Source organism: Oncorhynchus masou, unplaced genomic scaffold (assembly GCF_036934945.1).
Source record: "Oncorhynchus masou masou isolate Uvic2021 unplaced genomic scaffold, UVic_Omas_1.1 unplaced_scaffold_24___fragment_2___debris, whole genome shotgun sequence".
Taxonomy (NCBI): Eukaryota; Metazoa; Chordata; class Actinopteri; order Salmoniformes; family Salmonidae; genus Oncorhynchus; species Oncorhynchus masou.
Window position 1 is genome coordinate 481,356 of NW_027016552.1, and position 18,645 is coordinate 500,000.

General features: G+C 41.4%; 1 protein-coding gene across 1 annotated transcript; it reads right to left on the reverse strand.

Annotated features, from left to right (window-relative positions):
- Positions 1-1,471: 1,471 nt before the first annotated feature.
- On the reverse strand, positions 1,472-11,705 carry LOC135538794 (ubiquitin carboxyl-terminal hydrolase 11-like). The gene is made up of 8 exons (XM_064964708.1): positions 11,567-11,705; positions 10,990-11,457; positions 10,754-10,824; positions 10,504-10,616; positions 6,641-6,790; positions 6,343-6,458; positions 6,175-6,263; positions 1,472-5,043 (listed from the first exon to the last, which is right to left on the reverse strand). Exons 1-8 carry the CDS (start codon positions 11,688-11,690, stop codon positions 4,879-4,881), a joined length of 1,296 nt encoding a protein of 431 aa, XP_064820780.1. The 5' UTR covers positions 11,691-11,705; the 3' UTR covers positions 1,472-4,878.
- Between the last annotated feature and the right edge of the window lie 6,940 nt (positions 11,706-18,645).

Genomic DNA, 18,645 nt, shown 5'->3' on the forward strand with positions numbered 1-18,645 from the left:
TTCACAGTCCCAAAATCATATCCAGAACAAATTCAAGAAAGCGTACAGTATTATATTGAGCCATTATTGCATGGAACTCCGTTCCATCTCATACTGCTCAAATGAACAGCACACCTGGTTTCCAAAAACAGATAAAGCAACACCTCACAGCATAACACCTCTCCCCTATTTGGCCTAGATAGTTTGTGTGTATGTATTGGTATTGATATGTAGGCCACGTGCCTTTTTTATGTAGTGCTGTTCTTTTCTATTAATGTTCTGTATTATGTCATGTTTCATGTTTTGTGTGGACCCCTGGAAGAGTATCTGCTGCTTTAGCACCAGATAATGGGGATCCTAATAAAATACCTCCCCAAAATGAATAAATTACTCATGTATTTCAGTGGAAATAATGTGACATCCCATTGAAAATTCATTTTAAACCTCTACTATTTAATTGCAATCACGTCCTTATTTACATGACCGGTCATGTGACATGGCTAACATCGTCAGGTACTAGCCAAGTAGCCTACTCATTCAACAAATCAAATCTATTGCCAATCAACTTATGACATAGCAAGAGGGTTATCAGACCTCATTTGTCACTCTCCATGCAAACAAGTTTTTAAAATAGTTTTTAATGGTCAGACCTAGCTAGCAGCCAATGCAATTAGAGAACATACTAGCGAAGCTTACTTCGGCATAAAACGAAACAATGTTCTGCATACACAACACGTTCAACAATAACTATGCTACCCCCTAACATGTTCAAACAGTATAAAGTTTTAGTATGTTTCTCTGACTCCTTACCTGTAAAAATAGTCGTATTAGCATTTCTTGAAACAAGCTAAACCGCCTGGCAGCCATTTCCCCAAATGTCAAAATTTGTTATAGTGACCAAGGTGTCACATGACTGTCATGTAAATAAGTGGGGAAGAAAAAACTAGTTAGCTATTTACATAATGATGTGCACTCACACTTTATCTCCTCTTTCAACAGTTTGATCCAATATGGCCCTTAGATATGCAACCTTCCCAGAATGTTCACATTTTTTTTTCTTCCAACAACCAAACGGGAACCACAGGGGGAAATTACGTAAAAATTATAATTCACCAAAAAATATATTTTATGAAGTTATTTGAACGTTCTCAGAACAATGTGTTTCAAAATAGCAACATTCCCTAAAGGTTCTCCTTTGGTTCTTAAAAAAAAAAACTTTCCCAGAATGTTCTGTTAAAGTTATTTTTCTAAGAACCAAAGGGAACCTTTATGAAAAGTTAGAAGCATTCTGTGCTAGCTGGGGAGAGAGCTTTAAAAAATGTGTAAATTATGTGAAAATATTTGTGGCGCCACATCTCCACAAACTACTTCCCACTTTATGCACACATGTACAAGTATATCATAATTGGATGTTTAACCATGCCATCCTGAGGCAGAAGTACAATGTGTTATCCACATTATACACTGTATAAGAATGAATCAGACACATACATCATTGCTTTATTTTATTTCACATACTCATTGGAAAGCAGAAACTTCACTGCATTAAGTCAACGCCACATTGAACTGAAAGGAAGACAATGCAAGTGTGAAATGCCAATTTTCATTGGGGTATAAATATTAAAACTTTACCTTATATAAAGTTCCTCCTATAATAAAGTTGGTACAATATTCAGTGCACTATAACATCCTAAATGTGGATGTTAGTCTGAGTTTAGACAGGCAGCTCAATTCTGATATTTTGCCCAATTATTGGCAAAAGATCAATTAGTGGAAAAATATCTGAGTTAAGCTCCCTGTGTATCATACTGGATGTTAAGTAGTTTGGGAGGACCAATGAATTTGTTTGTTATGGCAACCTGTCGTCTATTCCAGATAGTTCAGAAAAAGCACAAAGCCACCTTGGAGAGTTCTTCCTCTGTTCCCACTAAAAGCCCAGACATTTACAGCAGTATCACCAATCATGTGTTAACACTAAAATATAACATTCCGGTCACTCCCTTGTACAAAATGGCTGCTAAATTGTGAACAGCAATTTCAGATCAAACAGGTGTTGGTGAGCAAGATAATTGTGTAGACAGGTTGGTATTAACCTCATGCATGTTAGCTCACTGTTTACAGTAGAAACCAAAAGGTGTTCTATACAAAATTGTGCTTTAACATACTGTACCAATGTGACAAATTTGAAGATTGTCCTTTCACAGGTTTCCTGACAGTATTATGTTCCTATATACTGTACATTACTATATCAGGGAAATAAAGAACCCAAACGAAGCAGGCCTTGGGAATCAGATTATGGCCACAGCCCAATCTAAACTGCAGTACATCTCTAGAGAAGGGCTAGAGTTAACCAGCTCTCACAGCCACCTTAGATCAAGGGTTTATGAATCCTGAATTTTTTCAAGATATCAGGAAAGCCAGGCTGTCATGTAAAAGTGAAAAATCTACCTCATGACTAGTCATCAGAATTTATTAATTACAAAAGATTATACAATAAATATTCCATCTATTATTAAGTAAAGTAAATAAATCGCCAATCCCCTGCATCTGATCCAGATGCTCAAAGAATACATTACAATACAAAAATACTGTACAGTTGGGCTTTAAAAATAATTTAAGAGCTCTATCCAGAAAGCACTTTGCTGTATTTCTCATTACTCTTCATTAAGAAATTGCACATACTATAATACAACTGTGATACCTAAATTGTAAATGTGTAGCTATATGCTTTTACTAAGATAAGAGTACAAATTCCTTTTAAATCCCAAGAATATGCATCTGTTAATGTCCTGCACCAGAGATGATCAAAATCATTCTTGATAGTGGAAAGATAATCTTAACCAGAAATGGAAGATCTGCAGAGATGCCCAATGTGTACGTGTAAGTGAAGTAAAAACAAATACCTGCTCTGATAATTTAAAAAAATGGATCACAAGAGAAAATATACAAAGCTATTCCATGGCACCTGCAACTGTATTCAAAGTGTTTGTTTCGAATACTACGGTCTTTTGTTTACCTTTGTTCTACACTACATGGCTAAAAGTGTGTGGACACCCCTTCAAATTAGTAGATTCAGCTATTTCAGCCACACCCGTTGCTGACAGGTGTATAAAATCGAGCACAACCATGCAATCTCCATAGGTAAATATTGGCAGTAGAATGGCCTGTACTGAAAAGCTCTGCGACTTTCAACGTGGCACCGTCATGGGATGCCACCATTTCAACCAGTCAGTTTGTCAAATTTCTGCCCTGCTGGAGCTGCCACGGTCAACTGTAAGTGCTGTTATTGTGAAGCGGAAATTGTCTAAAACAGAGCAGCCGCGAAGTGGTAGGCCACACAAGCTCACAGAACAGGACCATCAAGTGTTCAAGCAAGTAGAGCGTAAACATTGTCTGTCCTCAGTTGCAACACTCACTCCCGAGTTCCAAATTACCTCTGGAAGCAACATCAGCACAAGAACTGTTCGTCGGGAGCTTCATGAAATGGGTTTCCATGGCCAAGCAGCCGCACACAAGCCTTAGTTCACCATGCGCAATGCCAAGATTCGGCTGGAGTAGACGACTCTGGGCTAGTGGAAACACGTTCTCTGGAGTAAAGAATCATGCCAACTGGCAGTCCGAAGGACAAATCTGGGTTTGGCGGATGTCAGGAGAACGCTACCTGGCCAAATGCATTGTGCCAACTGTAAAGTTTGGTGGGGGAGGAATTTTGGTCTGGGACTGTTTTTCATCGTTCGGGCTAGGCCCCTTAGTTCCAGTGAAGGGATATCTTAATGCTACAGCAACATCCTAGACGATTCTGTGCTTCTAACTTTGTGACAACAGTTTGGAGAAGGCCCTTTCCTGTTTCAGCATGGTAATGTCCCCATGCACAAAGTAAGGTCCATACAGAAATGGTTGGGAAATGGTTGAGATCAGTGTGGAAGAACTAGACTGGCCTGCACAGAGCCCTGACCTCAAACCGTCGAATACCTTTGATGAATTGCAATACCGACTGCGAGCCAGGCCTAATCGCATAACATCAGTGCCCGTCCTCACGAATGCTCGTGACTTAATGGAAGCAAGTCCACACAGCAATGCTCCAACATCTAGGGGAAAGCCTTCCCAGAAGAGTGGATGCAGTTATAACAGCAAAGGGGGGACCAAAATCATATTAATGTCCATGATTTTGGAATACGTTGTTTGACAAGCATACTTTGGGCCATGTAGTGTAAATAAATTACATTGCAATGTTTCTCTTTCTGTTAATGCAGTCCCTGATAAAGAACATTGAGTAACAGGGGAATGTAATCTCATTTTTAAATCAGGAGTAAACTGAATTAGTTATCCGTGTCATTAGCCTCAGATGTTGTGATTTACCTTCTAAAGCAAAATGTATTCAATTCTATTCAAAGAGCCTCAGGGAAATCTTCCTCGAATTGAGCTCAACAGCAGTAATCAAAGTTTGAGGTAATGTTTGCAGCAATGCATCATAGCAGAGATGAATAGTGGTGCACAGATATTCACAATTCATAGGTCTTGATTGAACCAACTAAATTATAATTGCTTATGTCTAAACACTAAGGGGTCCATTATGCATCAGCATAGACAGATGGTATATACCTTAGTCTGTGGTTAAGCAATACCAGATATCAACATTCTTCTATTACATTGGTCTCCCCAGATTTACTAGATCATTAAAAAAAATGTAGAAGAAGCATAAATTGCATTTCTCACGCTTCTGCACCAGCCTGAGAATCTAGCCTCCGCTCCTCACACCTTGTTCAATGCAGAAGAGAGGCAGAAGGTTCAAGATTTTTGGAATAGAAAATCAAAAATCAAAAAAAAAGAATCAAAAAAAAAAAGAATCAAAGCCCCATCAACTCGGAGAAAAAAAAGATTACAAAAAAAAAATCTGCTTCAGTCTGTTTCCATGTTGACACAGGAAGTGGCTCTCTCCATCCCATCATGTTTGTGGGAATTAGCAGGCTGGGTGGGAGAGGAGGAGCTGTCCGAGGGGGGGGGTAAGGTGGGCTGACGAATCTTGTCTTGTCGGTGGTAGAACAGGAGGTAGGCAGCATTAGTCTGGAAGGGTAGAGGCAAGGGAGGGAAGATCATGAGGACATTGCAAGAAAACATTTTTAACCTCTTACACTTATGGTGGCGCTATTTCATTTTTGGAAGAAAAACGTTCCCGTTTTAAACAAGATATTTTGTCACAAAAAGATGCTCGACTATGCATATAATTGCTACTGTTCGAAAGAAAACACTCTGACGTGTCCAGAAATACAAATATCTTCTCTGTGCGTGCCCTTTAACGTGAGCTTCAGGCAAAACCAAGATGACTTGGCATCCAGGAAATGACAAGGATTTTTGAGGCTCTGTCTTTCATGATCTCCTTATATGGCTGTGAACGCAAGAGGAATGAGTCTGCCCTTTCTGTCGTTTCCCCAAGGTGTCTGCAGCATTGTGACGTATTTGTAGGCAGATCGTTGGAAGATTGACCATAAGAGACCACATTTACCACGTGTCCGCCCGGTGTCCTGCGCCGAAATTGGTGCGCAAAAGTCACCTGCCAGTATTTTTCCATGGGGCACAGAGAGAGAAGCAAGCTTCCACGAACTGCATGTCAATGAAGAGATATGTGAAAAAACACCTTGAGGATTGATTCCAAACAACGTTTGCCATGTTTCGGTCGATATTATGTAGTTAATCCGGAAAAGTTTCACGTTGTAGGTGACTGCATTTTCGGTTCGTTTCGGTAGCCAGGCGCAATGTAGAAAACGGAACGATTTCTCCTACACACAGACGCTTTCAGGAAACACTGCGCATTTGGTATGTGGCTGGGAGTCTCCTCATTGAAAACATCAGAAGCTCTTCAAAGGTAAATGATTTTATTTATTTGGTTATCTGGCTTTTGTGAAAATGTTGCGTGCTACATGCTACACAAAATGCTATGCTAGCTTTGCATACTCTTACACAAATTAGTCAATTTCTATGGTTGAAAAGCATATTTTGAAAATCTGAGATGACAGTGTTGTTAAGAAAAGGCTAAGCTTGAGCGCAAACGCATTTTAATTTTATTTGCGATTTTCAGAAATCGTTAACGTTGCGTTATGCTAATGAGCCTGAGGCTTAGTCACAATCCCGGATCCGGGATGGGGAGTTTCAAGAGGTTAAAGAAGTAATTCTAAACTTTTCAGCAGCTAAACTTACCACAATTTGTTCCTCCCTTGCATACGTCACCTTGTTGTCATCGAAGTAATACCATTGTCCATTGTCTTTGTTCCGGGCATAGCTGGTGTCTGTCGAGAGAGCAGAAAAATTTGTTGAACAAAATTGAAGACATATGACAAAGTATGACATACAAAATCAAAATCTCACAATGTCCATCTCGGAGTCCGCCGTAGTGGTTGGAAACTGCTATTAGATCATATCGGCTGGGTGGCTCTCCGTTTGTACCAGTCTTCCTAAGCAGACAACCTGAGAAGTCGAGGTGTCTGCAATAAAGAGCAACGGGTTGGATGAAGATAGCACCTGTGAAAAAGTGCACTAATAACTCTGTAGTGGATTGAGTGGAGGTGTGGAAGAGTAATAGTCACATGGACATCCTTCCCACTTAAATTTAAATATGTACAGAACGTTTTATATTACAGTAAAAGAGAGACATGATATAACCAACCTGAGAGGAAAGTCAACGATGATATCCAACTTCTCCCTGGAGTACTTGGTGTAGGAGAAGCGTTTCAGGTGGATTATGAGAACCTCAGGCAGTGACCACAGGTCCAGTTTCTTAGTGGCCAGTTGGTGTTTCTTACATATTGGGCAGTACCTGCAGCAAACATATGCAACACAAGACAGAAGACAATTGCACACAAATTGACAATTGCACACCCCCCCCCAGATCTCACTGCCGATAGGTACTTATCACATTGGGAGGCCGTTCCTTCTCTTACCAGAACAAAAGCAGTACCTGCTGCGTGCTGACCTGGTAGCAACCAATGTATAGATTCTCAGAAGCATCTTAACGCTTGTCAGTGGCCAAGAAAATGACTGAGCAAATCAGAGAGCAAAAACCCACGTTAGAAAGGAAAACAATAATTATTTTTTAAGAGGGCATTTTTCCATACATCCACAGATGAGCCAGTCACACTTCATATGCAATGTAGGCTATGGTATGGTAGCTAGCTAAGTGCACAGACGCAAATGCACCCAACACTATAAACTTCCCCAAAGCTAGCTAACCACTGAAGCTAGTATTGACATTATATTAAATCAATGGATTACCTAGTTTCCACGAGTTAGTGCAGTGTCCTTAGCTAGCTATGTTGTGCTAGCTAGTGAATATGCTAACATTAGCTAGCAAGCTAAACATTTGGCTATGGACAGGCACTGGCAGTATGGAATTACAGAGAGTGAAATAAATTATCTTCGTCATCTTGCTAGGTAGTTATCTAGCTGTGGCCATCTGGCTCATGTCAACAAGGACTTAAAAAAAAAAAAGACAATAAGCAAGGATATGCATTGCCAAAAAACACTACTGCCACCTTCTGGTTTTGAGTATTTTAAACATGGCTGAGCTTCCGATGACTTCTGAGATCTTTGCTGTGTGAACACAAATGAGCTTAACTGCCGACACTGTTCAGAGGCAAACGTTTGACAATCCGACCGGTGAATCAGATGTAAAATGTTACTGATATTCAAATGTAAAATTGAGTCTTCAGCTTTTTCTGGGAAAAATGTAATGTTAAAGGCCCAGCACAGTGAAAAACGTTACCTTTATATACATTTCCACACTATGAGGTTGGAATAATACTGTGAAATTGTGAAAATGATAATGCCGTTTTAGTGTATGAACTGAACACCTGACATTTCAGCCTGTTTTGGTGGGATGGAGTTTTGGCCTGCCAGGTGATTACACTGAACAAAAATATAAACGCAACATGTAAAGTGTTAATCCTATATTTCATGAGCTGAAATAAAAGATGCCAGAAATGTTCCATACACACAAAAAGGTTATTTCTCTAAAATGGTGGCGGTGGGATTATGGTATGGGCAGGCATAAGCTACGGACAACGAACACTACTATAGATTGGTAATTTGAATGCACAGAGATACTGTGACGAGATCCTGGGGCCCATTTTCATGTCAATTCATCCATCGCCAATACCTCATGTTTCAGCATGATAATGCACGGCCCCATGCCGCAAGGAGCTGTACTCAATTCCTGGAAGCTGAACATGTCTGTTCTTCCATGACCTGCATACTCACCAGAGATGTCACCCATTGAGCATGTTTGGGATGCTCGGGACCGACATGTATGACAGCGTGTTCTAGTTCCCACCAATATCAAGCAACTTTCCACAGCCAATCAACAGTCTGATCAACTCTATGCGAAGGAGATGTGTCGCGCTGTATGAGGCAAGTGGTGGTCACACCAGATACTGACTGGTTTTCTGATCCATGCCCCTACCTTTTGTTTTAAGGTACAGATGAAGTCGGAAGTTTACATACACTTATGTTGGAGTCATTAAAACTAATTTTTTCAAACACTCCACAAATGTCTTGTTAAACTATAATTTTGGCAAGTCGGTTAGGACATAGACTTTGTGCATGACAAGCAATTTTTCCAAGAATTGTTTACAGACAGGTTGTTTCACTTATAATTCACTGTTTCACAATTCCAGTGGGTCAGAAGTTCACATACACTAAGTTGACTGTGCCTTTAAACAGTTCGGAAGATTCCAGAAACTGATGTCATGGCTTTAGAAGCTTCAGAGGCCAATTGACATTTCAGTCAATTGGAGGTGTTCCTGTGGACGTATTTCAAGGCCTACCTTCAAATTAAGTGCTTCTTTGCTTGAAATCATGGGAAAATCAAAAGAAATCAGCCAAGACCTCAGAAAAAAATGTAGACCTCCACAAGTCTGTTTCATCCTTGGGAGCAATTTTCAAACGCCTGAGGGTACCATGTCCATCTGTACAAACAATAGTACGCAAGTATAAACACCATGGGACCATGCAGCCGCCATACCGCTCAGGAAGGAGACGTGTTCTGTCTCCTAGAGATGAACAGACTATGGTTTGAAAGGTGCAAATCAATCACAGAACAGCAAAGGACCTGTGAAGATAATGAAGCAGGTACAAAAGTATCTATATCCACAGTAAAACGAGTCCTATATCAATATAACCTGAAAGGCTGCTCAGCAAGGAAGAAGCCACTGCTCCAAAACCGCCATAAAAAAACCAGACTACAGTTTGCAACTGCACATGGGGACCATACTTTTTGGAGAAATGTCCTCTGGTCTGATGAAACAAAAATAGAACTGTTTTGGTCATAATGACCATCTTTATGTTTGGAGGAAAAAGGGGGAGGCTTGCAAGCCAAAGAACACCATCCCAACTGTGAAGCACAGACGTGGCAGCATCATGTTGTCGGGGTGCTTTGCTGCAGGAGGGACTGGTGCACTTCACAAAATAGATGGCATCATGAGGTAGGAAAATTATGTGGATATATTGAACCAACATCTCAAGACATCAGTCAGGAAGTTAAAGCTTGGTTGCAAATGGGTCTTCCAAATGGACAATGACCCCAAGCATACTTCCAAAGTTGTGGCAAAATGGTTTAAGGACAACAAAGTCAAGGTATTGGAGTGGCCATCACAAAGTCCTGACCTCAATCCTGACCTCAATCCAATAGAAAATGTGTGGGCAGAACTGAAAAAGAGTGTGCGAGCAAGGAGGCCTACAAACCTGATTCAGTTACACCAGCTCTGTCAGGAGGAATGGGCCAAAATTTACCCAACTTATTGTGGGAAGCTTGTGGAAGGCTACTTGAAACGTTTGACCCAAGTTAAACAATTTAAAGTCAATGCTACCAAATATTAATTGAGTGTATGTAAACTTCTGAACCACTGGGAATGTGAAAAAAATAGAAGTTGAAGTAAATTCTCTACTATTATTCTGACATTTCACATTCTTAAAATAAAGTGGTGATCCTAACTGACCTAAAACAGGGATTTTTTACTGGGATTAAATGTCAGGAATTGACAAACTGAGTTTAAATGTACTTAGCTAAGGTGGATGTAAACTTCTGACTTCAACTGTATCTGTGACCAGATGCATATCTGTATTCCCAGTCGTGTGAGGGCCTAATTTATTTATTTCAACTGACTGATTTCCTTTTATGAACTGTAACTTAATAAAATCTTTGAAATTGTTGCATGTTGTATTTATGTTAAGTATAGTTAATAGACCAATAAGAGTTCCAAACCTCTGACAATAACAGCTAGTTTTCAGTTACCTTCTCAGAACATTCCCAGATAGTCCTAGCTAAATTCTTACTTGAGAAATGGCTCTTTGCTAACAACCAATTTTTCTTTCAATTCAAAGGGTCAAAAAGAAACAATCACAGTTAGGTACTTAATTGTTACCCAGAAAGGATTTGATATTGAGATAAAAACGGCTGAATTGGACCATTAACTATATTCAGCATAATTCTTGTTAGATACATAGAATGAAATGCCAGGTGTGGGACAGCAGTACCAGGGGTTTTCTTCCTCCAGGATTTCCACAGTGGTGAAGAGCTCTATGCACTCCTGCAGCTGCACTGTGGTCTGCTGATGAGGGACCTCCATGCTTTGGTGTTTTACATACTTCTGTGGGTAGAAAGAGGTGAGGAGTTTGCTAAATGACCAGCAACAAGGCTATGTTCACGCTGCTGGCCCAAACACACTTTCAAACTTAAATATTTTACATAAACTTTATTAAAATTCAAAGCGTGATTCACACATACCTCTGCCTCATTCTCATTGTAGCATTTCTTCTTCATGTCAGGATCCCAGTCAATGGCCACATATGGTTGAGCTGTGAAAGGGACACAGTAATATTAAATAAAATACTCACATGTGGATGCTAACCATCTGCGTCACATACAGCTACTGGCTCTAAAACATATGAAGAGCATATAAGCCTAGCTACAACAGTGACAAAGCAGTTGGCAGTGTGAATGTGATGTGTAGTCAGACTCACAGCTAAAAGAGAAGGCACTGCCGTCCTCTCCCATGCCTCTCTCCGTAGTGCCATTGGAGTTGACAGCGTGGATGGAGAAGAGCAGCTTTCTGCGTCTGGCCTGGTAGCCCTTCCTCTTGGCCTGCCTCTCGTTGGTCTGCGGGGGGCACTCACCCTTCTCCTCCTCTTCCTCAGTCTCACATGGCTGCTGCTGCTGAAGGCCTGCACCCTTCTGGCTGTTTGTTGGAACTCCAGCACTGGCTCCAGCACTACAGGATGCTGAGGCACTGTCCTTTGTGCTGCACCCTGCCCTGACTTCTCCACTGGCCCCCTCAGCCTGAGCCTGTTTTCCAGACTCCTGGGTTTGTGCCTGCTCTGGCTGAGTTTGGGTCACAGCAGGGCCGTCCACTTGGCCATCCCATTGGCCACCATCACAACAGTCATCTCTCTTAAAGGGTCCTGGCCTCATACCATTATCCTCACCATCATCTGTGGAGACAGACAACATTCTAAAATGGAGACAATAAGTAAAACCCGTAGTTTGTATAAACCAATTCTGTCCAGTGTATTAACAATTTGCTAAATGAGATCAGATTACCATCGCTGACACCATTGGTCTGGATCTTGTAAAGTTCCTCGTCATCTTCATCCTCCTCTGAGGGATCTGGTGGTCGGACATACCGTCTGTGAAAACATGACCACACAATAGGCCTTTCTCGCATTTTCGGGGCAGGACATCTGCTTTGGGGAAAATCTGGGAAATCCTATTTCTGATCTAAGGCATGTTGTATTGGTATTGTATTTATTATGGATCCCCATTAGCTGCTACCAAGGCAGTTTATACATTTTTAAAAACATTAAAATACATTCACAACACACGCAGGCCCCTACTCCACTATTACTACATATCTACAGTACTAAATCCAAGTGTATGTATAGTGCATATGTTATTGTGTGTGTGCCTATGTTTGTGTTGCTTCACAGTACCCGCTGTTCCATAAGGTGTTTTTTATTTTAATTTTCTTGTTTGCATCAGTTGCTTGATGTGAAATGGAGTTCCATGTAGTCATGGCTCTATCAGGGATGCCAACTGGTGAGGGCCCAAAAAGGTGCCACTTTTTTTTTTGCACTGAAACATGCAAACAAAATCCATGCTAGGGAGAAATGCAGGTTTTAACTAATTAAACAAAGAAAATGATCTACATGATCAGTCTCTGTGTGTAAAATAGTGGTTAATGTGAACCTAACTCACTTATTTGTTGCATAGACTTTACTGCAAGTTAGAAAGAACAATACACTAATATTGCAGTTAGCCATGACAGCCTCTATAATACAATGCTTGTGACCACACACATCTAAATATTGCACTTGGGGAAAAAAACATCTTAAAGTAGAAATAGAACAAAACAAACATGCATTCTATTTTCTCTATTATAGTGGCCACTATAGACATTGATCAAGTGCACAAGGCTACAAGTGTGCAAAAATAACGTTCACTGAGTAAAAACATGTAATAATCCCCCCTCACTCAAACAAGTGTTACTGTCAAGTTCAACACAAAAGCAATATATTTGGACTACACATTATTACATTGTACACTTTCTGCCTGTGGACATACATCTGTTCTACAATGTGCCAGCAGAGCATGATACCCTTTGTTGGCATAATTGGTCTCTTTCAGGAAGAGTACACCTGGCATACCCCTTTTAATCCACTGTATTGAAAAAGAGGGAACATGTGTGGTGTTCCTTTCACCTCTATAGTGGCATCCAGCTTAAGCCAGGCCCAGCTCCAGCTCCACTTGTTTAATAACAAGCAACGCCTCATTTTCACCTAACTCTATGATTCTGAAAATTAACCAAATACTGTAGGGGTAAAATATTAGTTTGTTAGCTAGTTAACATTTCACACAGATTGCCAGGGTCCAGTAAGCAACTAACGCGTCATAACTTGAGGAATGGTAAGGAGTCGTAGCGAATTGGTTAGGATACTAACGACTTTATTAGCCAGCCAATTTTCACACCCTAAACTCAATTATTTGATCAATTAAGTTGGCTAATGGTCATCATTTCCCTGGCTAGCTAACAGATAATTTGAACCAGCTAGCAAGATAATGTTACTTAACAACACTAACAATACTTATTCCACCACACTTTCTCCTTCACCTCAAACTTTCCAAATGCCAGTTGTTTTTCGGTTAAAGCTCATGAAGTTGCCTCATCACCTTCTCACCCCCCGTCTCCGTGGTCAGGCTTCTCACCTACCTCTTCATTATCGTTCAGGGGACACACTGCTGTAACTGACAAACTGCCTTTCCAAAGCACGCCCTGATACAGTAACCAATGTTACTCCTCAGTAAGGAAAGTAGCTATTGGCTGTCCTAAAAGTCACCTAATTTGCATAATTGGCCATGTTGCATGTAATTGTGATGGACTCTGTAGGAGAGAGGAATAACGTCATGGGAGAGAAAAAAAAAACTAAATATGTTTAGAACTACAAATGAACGGTCTTCTGACGATTCTTGTTTTTTTTAAATGTCACAATTCCAACCCTCCTCCTTTATCCGGGCTCGGGAGCGACAAAAGAGACCCAAGAGAGACACTCTGGCGGAGTTATTAGTTTATTTAATATTTTACTTTAGTTTGGTTTTTGGTCCACTTAGGAGCCTACAACAAGTCACAGTAAAACATGAAAATGTTCTACATTTTTTGTATACAATCTACATTAACAATCTAAATGGACCAAAAACAGACAATAGAAAAAACAGTCAATGACAATGCGAGAAAATTATGGTAACTACAAGTCTTGCCCTAATTCAGGTTACTCATTTTTTTTCATGTAAGCCAGGGCGAGATCAGCCAGCGGTGGCTTCCCACATGCGTGATTCATTTGCAGTCTGGACGCGAAAGGATGAACATCTCCTGTTCTGACTGCAGCTGGGAGGGACTGCTGCGTGAGGACTGGGCCGCCTGCGAGTGCTTTGAGATGGGGGTGAGGCCCACGGCAGCACCTGCTGCTCATTGAGAAGAGTAAGAACAATACGTGCTTTCATGTCAGTCTCAAAGTCTCCAATAACACCAGAAAAAGTTGCTAGATTTGTCGCTAATTTTTTTTTGAAAATATGTCGCTAAAGGGCTCTGAATACTTGCTAAATATAGCGACAAAGTCACTAAGTTGGCAACACTGGCAGCGAATTGGTTGTCTCTTCTCTCTTCATTCGTGTGCTGCATTCTGTTATGTGAGTTTGCGGACGACACAACAGTGGTAGGCTTGATTACCAACAACGACGAGACGGCCTACAGGGAGGAGGTGAGGGCCCTCGGAGTGTGGTGTCAGGAAAATAACCTCACACTCAACATCAACAAAACTAAGGAGATGATTGTGGACTTCAGGAAACAGCAGAGGGAACACCCCCCTATCCACATCGATGGAACAGTAGTGGAGAGAGTAGCAAGTTTTAAGTTCCTCGGCATACACATCACAGACAAACTGAATTGGTCCACTCACACAGACAGCATCGTGAAGAAGTCGCAGCAGCGCCTCTTCAACCTCAGGAGGCTGAAGAAATTCAGCTTGTCACCAAAAGCACTCACAAACTTCTACAGATGCACAATCGAGAGCATCCTGGCGGGCTGTATCACCGCCTGGTACGGCAACTGCTCCGCCCTCAACCGTAAGGCTCTCCAGAGGGTAGTGAGGTCTGCACAACGCATCACCGGGGGCAAACTACCTGCCCTCCAGGACACCTACACCACCCGATGTTACAGGAAGGCCATAAAGATCATCAAGGACATCAACCACCCGAGCCACTGCCTGTTCACCCCGCTATCATCCAGAAGGCGAGGTCAGTACAGGTGCATCAAAGCTGGGACCGAGAGACTGAAAAACAGCTTCTATCTCAAGGCCATCAGACTGTTAAACAGCCACCACTAACATTGAGTGGCTGCTGCCAACACACTGACACTGACTCAACTCCAGCCACTTTAATAATGGGAATTGATGGGAAATGATGTAAATATATCACTAGCCACTTTAAACAATGCTACCTTATATAATGTTACTTACCCTACATTATTCATCTCATATGCATACGTATATACTGTACTCTATATCATCGACTGCATCCTTATGTAATACATGTATCACTAGCCACTTTAACTATGCCACTTTGTTTACATACTCATCTCATATGTATATACTGTACTCGATACAGTAGATGGTATCTTGCCTATGCTGCTCTGTACCATCACTCATTCATATATCCTTATGTACATATTCTTTATCCCCTTACACTGTGTATAAGACAGTAGTTTAGGAATTGTTAGTTAGATTACTTGTTGGTTATTACTGCATTGTCGGAACTAGAAGCACAAGTATTTCGCTACACTCGCATTAACATCTGCTAACCATGTGTATGTGACAAATAAAATTTGATTTGATTTTGATTTGAACGATTGGCTGAGCCTTGGATACAGCCAGTATTGCTCCAAGCGCGCATCATTTGCATACAGTATGAGGTTTCTGTGTTATGCACTATAGCCCATTACCATATATATGATTGAATATTATCTGCTGTTGGCTTGTGTGGATGTATGTATGTGTTATGCAACATAGCTGACTTGAAACATTGTTAACAGTTTCAGGGCCATGGGACTTTCTCATGATGGAAAAATACAGAGAAGCATGAAGACAGGAACTGTTCAAATTAGTTGGGAGGGGGGCACATTCAGAGCGGGGTGTTGCGAGAACAAGAGGTCTTTTGTTAGATAACAGGAGCCAGGTGCCAGATAACGGTATGGAGCATGAGAGCCTGGATGTTCTTCACATCTATCAACAGAAGCGCGGCCCGCCTGAGCGCCTGCAATAGACTGGACAAGTTTAAACCACGCCCAGTCTCTACTGTGATAGGCCAACAGACGGGTTGGAACTGTCTATCACAGTATAAAGAATACTGTTTTACATACGTCTTGTCAGTTCTCTGTTTTGCCCTGCGAGGTGGGACAGAGAGCCCGTATATACGAAAATTGCATTTACCACTTATTGCTTAGCTAATAAAAAATACATAGTATACAATCGGTGACTCATTGTCATATTTATCCTGATATCAGATTCGAATTGACGCAACTCTAACAACAGCCAGTAGTCATCCAACCCCCCCACCCCACCCAAACTGTCCTCATCGGATCTACAGAAATCACATAGGTCAAGTATTTTGGATTCAAAACGGCAAATTTTGTAGAAAGGTGACTAGTTTGCATCCCTGCTCTATGTAGTACTGTGAGCCTCCCATAGTCTGTTCTGGACTTGGGGATTGTGAAGAGACCTCGTGGTATGTCTTGTGGGGTATGCATGGGTGTCCGAGCTGTGTGCCAGTAGTTCAGACAGACAGCTCGGTCCATTTAACATGTCAATTCCTCTCATAAATACAAGTTGTGAAGTCAATCTCTCCTCCACTTTGAGCCAGGAGACATTGACATGCATATTATTGTAACAACCCTGGGTTGTATTAGCTGTCTGTGTGCATCCAAGGGCCAGCCATGCTGCCCTGTTCTGAGCCAATTGCAATTTTCCTAAGTCCTTTTTTGTGGCACCTGAGCACAAGACTGAACAGTAGTCCAGGTGCGACAAAACTAGGGCCTGTAGGACCTGCCGTATTGATAGTGTTGTTAAGGCAGAGTAGCGCTTTATTATGGACAGATTTCTCCCCATCTTAGCTACTGAATCAAACCACTGATGGACAAGATCCATTACAACGCCCGAGTGACTGTTTTCAAGATGACATTGCACAAACTGCCTGAATACAAGTCACAATTCACCGGCTCAGACATAAGACGTATGTGGCAGGGTCTACAGACAGTCACGGACTACAAAAAGAAAACCAGCCACGTCACGGACACCGGCGTCTTGCTTCCAGACAAACTAAACACCTTCTTTGCCAGCTTTGAGGATAATACAGTGCCACCGACGAGGCCAGGGCCAAAGGACTGTGGGCTCTCCTTCTCCGTGGCCGACAAGAGTAAGACATTTAAACGTGTTAACCCTCACAAGGCTACCAGCCCAGGCGACATCCCTAGACGCATCCTCAGCACACGCGCAGACCAGCTGTCTGGTGTGTTTACGGACATATTTAATCTCTCCCTATCCCAGTCTGCTGTCCCCACATGCTTCAAGATGGCCACCATTGTTCCTGTACCAAAGAAGGCAAAGGTAACTGAACTAAATGACTATCGCTCCGTAGCACTCAATTCTATCATCATGAAGTGCTTTGAGAGACTAGTCAAGGATCATGTCACCTCCACCTTACCTGTCACCCTAGACATATTTCAATGTGCGTACCGCTCCAATAGGTCCACAGACGATGCAATCACCATCACACTGCCCTATCCCATCTGGACACGCGGAATACCTATGTAAGAATGCTGTTCATCATTCAACACCATAAAATTTTGATTAAAAAAAAACAGATTAAAACCTTTTTGGGATAGGGAGCAGTATTTTCACTTTTGGATGAATAGCATGCCCAAAGTGAACTGCCACCTCTGTCCCAGATGCTAATATAAGCATATTATTAGTAGTATTGGATAGAAAACACTGAAGTTTCTAAAACTGTTTGAATGATGTCTGTGAGTATCACCGAACTCATATGGCAGGTGAAAAACTGAGAAAAATCCAACCAGGAAATCTGAGGTTTGTAGTTTTTCAAAGTTTGGCCTACCTAAGGCTTCCACTAGATGTCAACCGTCTTTAGAAACAACTTTCAGGCTTCTGCTATAAAGGAGGGGGGAATGGGAGCTGAATGAGTCATGGGACTGGCAGAGTGTCTCAGGCTGGTGACGGGCGTTCCCGACTGAGTTAGCTCTCGTTCCAGTGCTTTTCTTCAGGCAATGGAATTCTCCAGTTGGAACCGTATTGATGATTTGTGTTAAAAACATCCTAAAGATTGATTCCATACATCGTTTGACTTGTTTCTACGACCTGTAACGGAACATTGAGTTTTTGTCTGGACGTAGTGCTCGCGCCTAATGAAGATGGATTACTGGGCTGAACACGCTAACAATAAGTGGCTATTTGGACACAAATTATGGACTTTATGGAACAAAATCAGTCATTTATTGCCGAACTGGGATTCCTGGGGGTGCCTTCTGATGAAGATCATCAAAGGTAAGTGAATATTTATAATGTTATTTCTAACTTCTGTTGACTCCAACATGGTGGATATTTCTCTGGCTGGATTGGGATCTGAGCGCCCTTCTCAGATGATGCTTTTTCCGTAAAGTTTTTTTTTTTTTTTTTTAAATCTGACACAGCGGTTGCATTAACCTCTTGAAGCTAGGGGGCACTATTTTTATGTTTGGAAAAATAACCTTCCCAAAGTAAACGGCCTATTTCTCAGGACCAGATGCTAGAATATGCATATAAATTGATAGATTAGGATAGAAAACACTCTAAAAGTTTCCAAAACTGTCAAAATATTGTCTGTGAGTATAACAGAACTGATATTGCAGGCAAAACCCTGAGAAAAATCAAACCAGGAAGTGGCTTCTATTTTGAAAACTCCATGTTCCATAGCCTTCCATTGCTCCATTTAAAGGGATATCAACCAGATTCCTTTCCCATCGCTTCCTCAAGGTGTCAACAGTCTTCAGACATAGTTTCAGGCTTTTATTTTGAAGAATG

Bases quoted from the DNA above. Each gene is read 5' to 3' on its own strand.
- LOC135538794 (XM_064964708.1), bottom strand. From the start codon at position 11,690: ATGCGAGAAAGGCCTATTGTGTGGTCATGTTTTCACAGACGGTATGTC. The intron at 6,791-10,503 runs GTACTGCTGTCC...TGTTTGCTGCAG, and splicing joins CTGGAGGAAGAAAACCCCTG to GTACTGCCCAATATGTAAGA. The intron at 5,044-6,174 runs GTAAGTTTAGCT...CTACCCTTCCAG, and splicing joins CAAGGGAGGAACAAATTGTG to ACTAATGCTGCCTACCTCCT.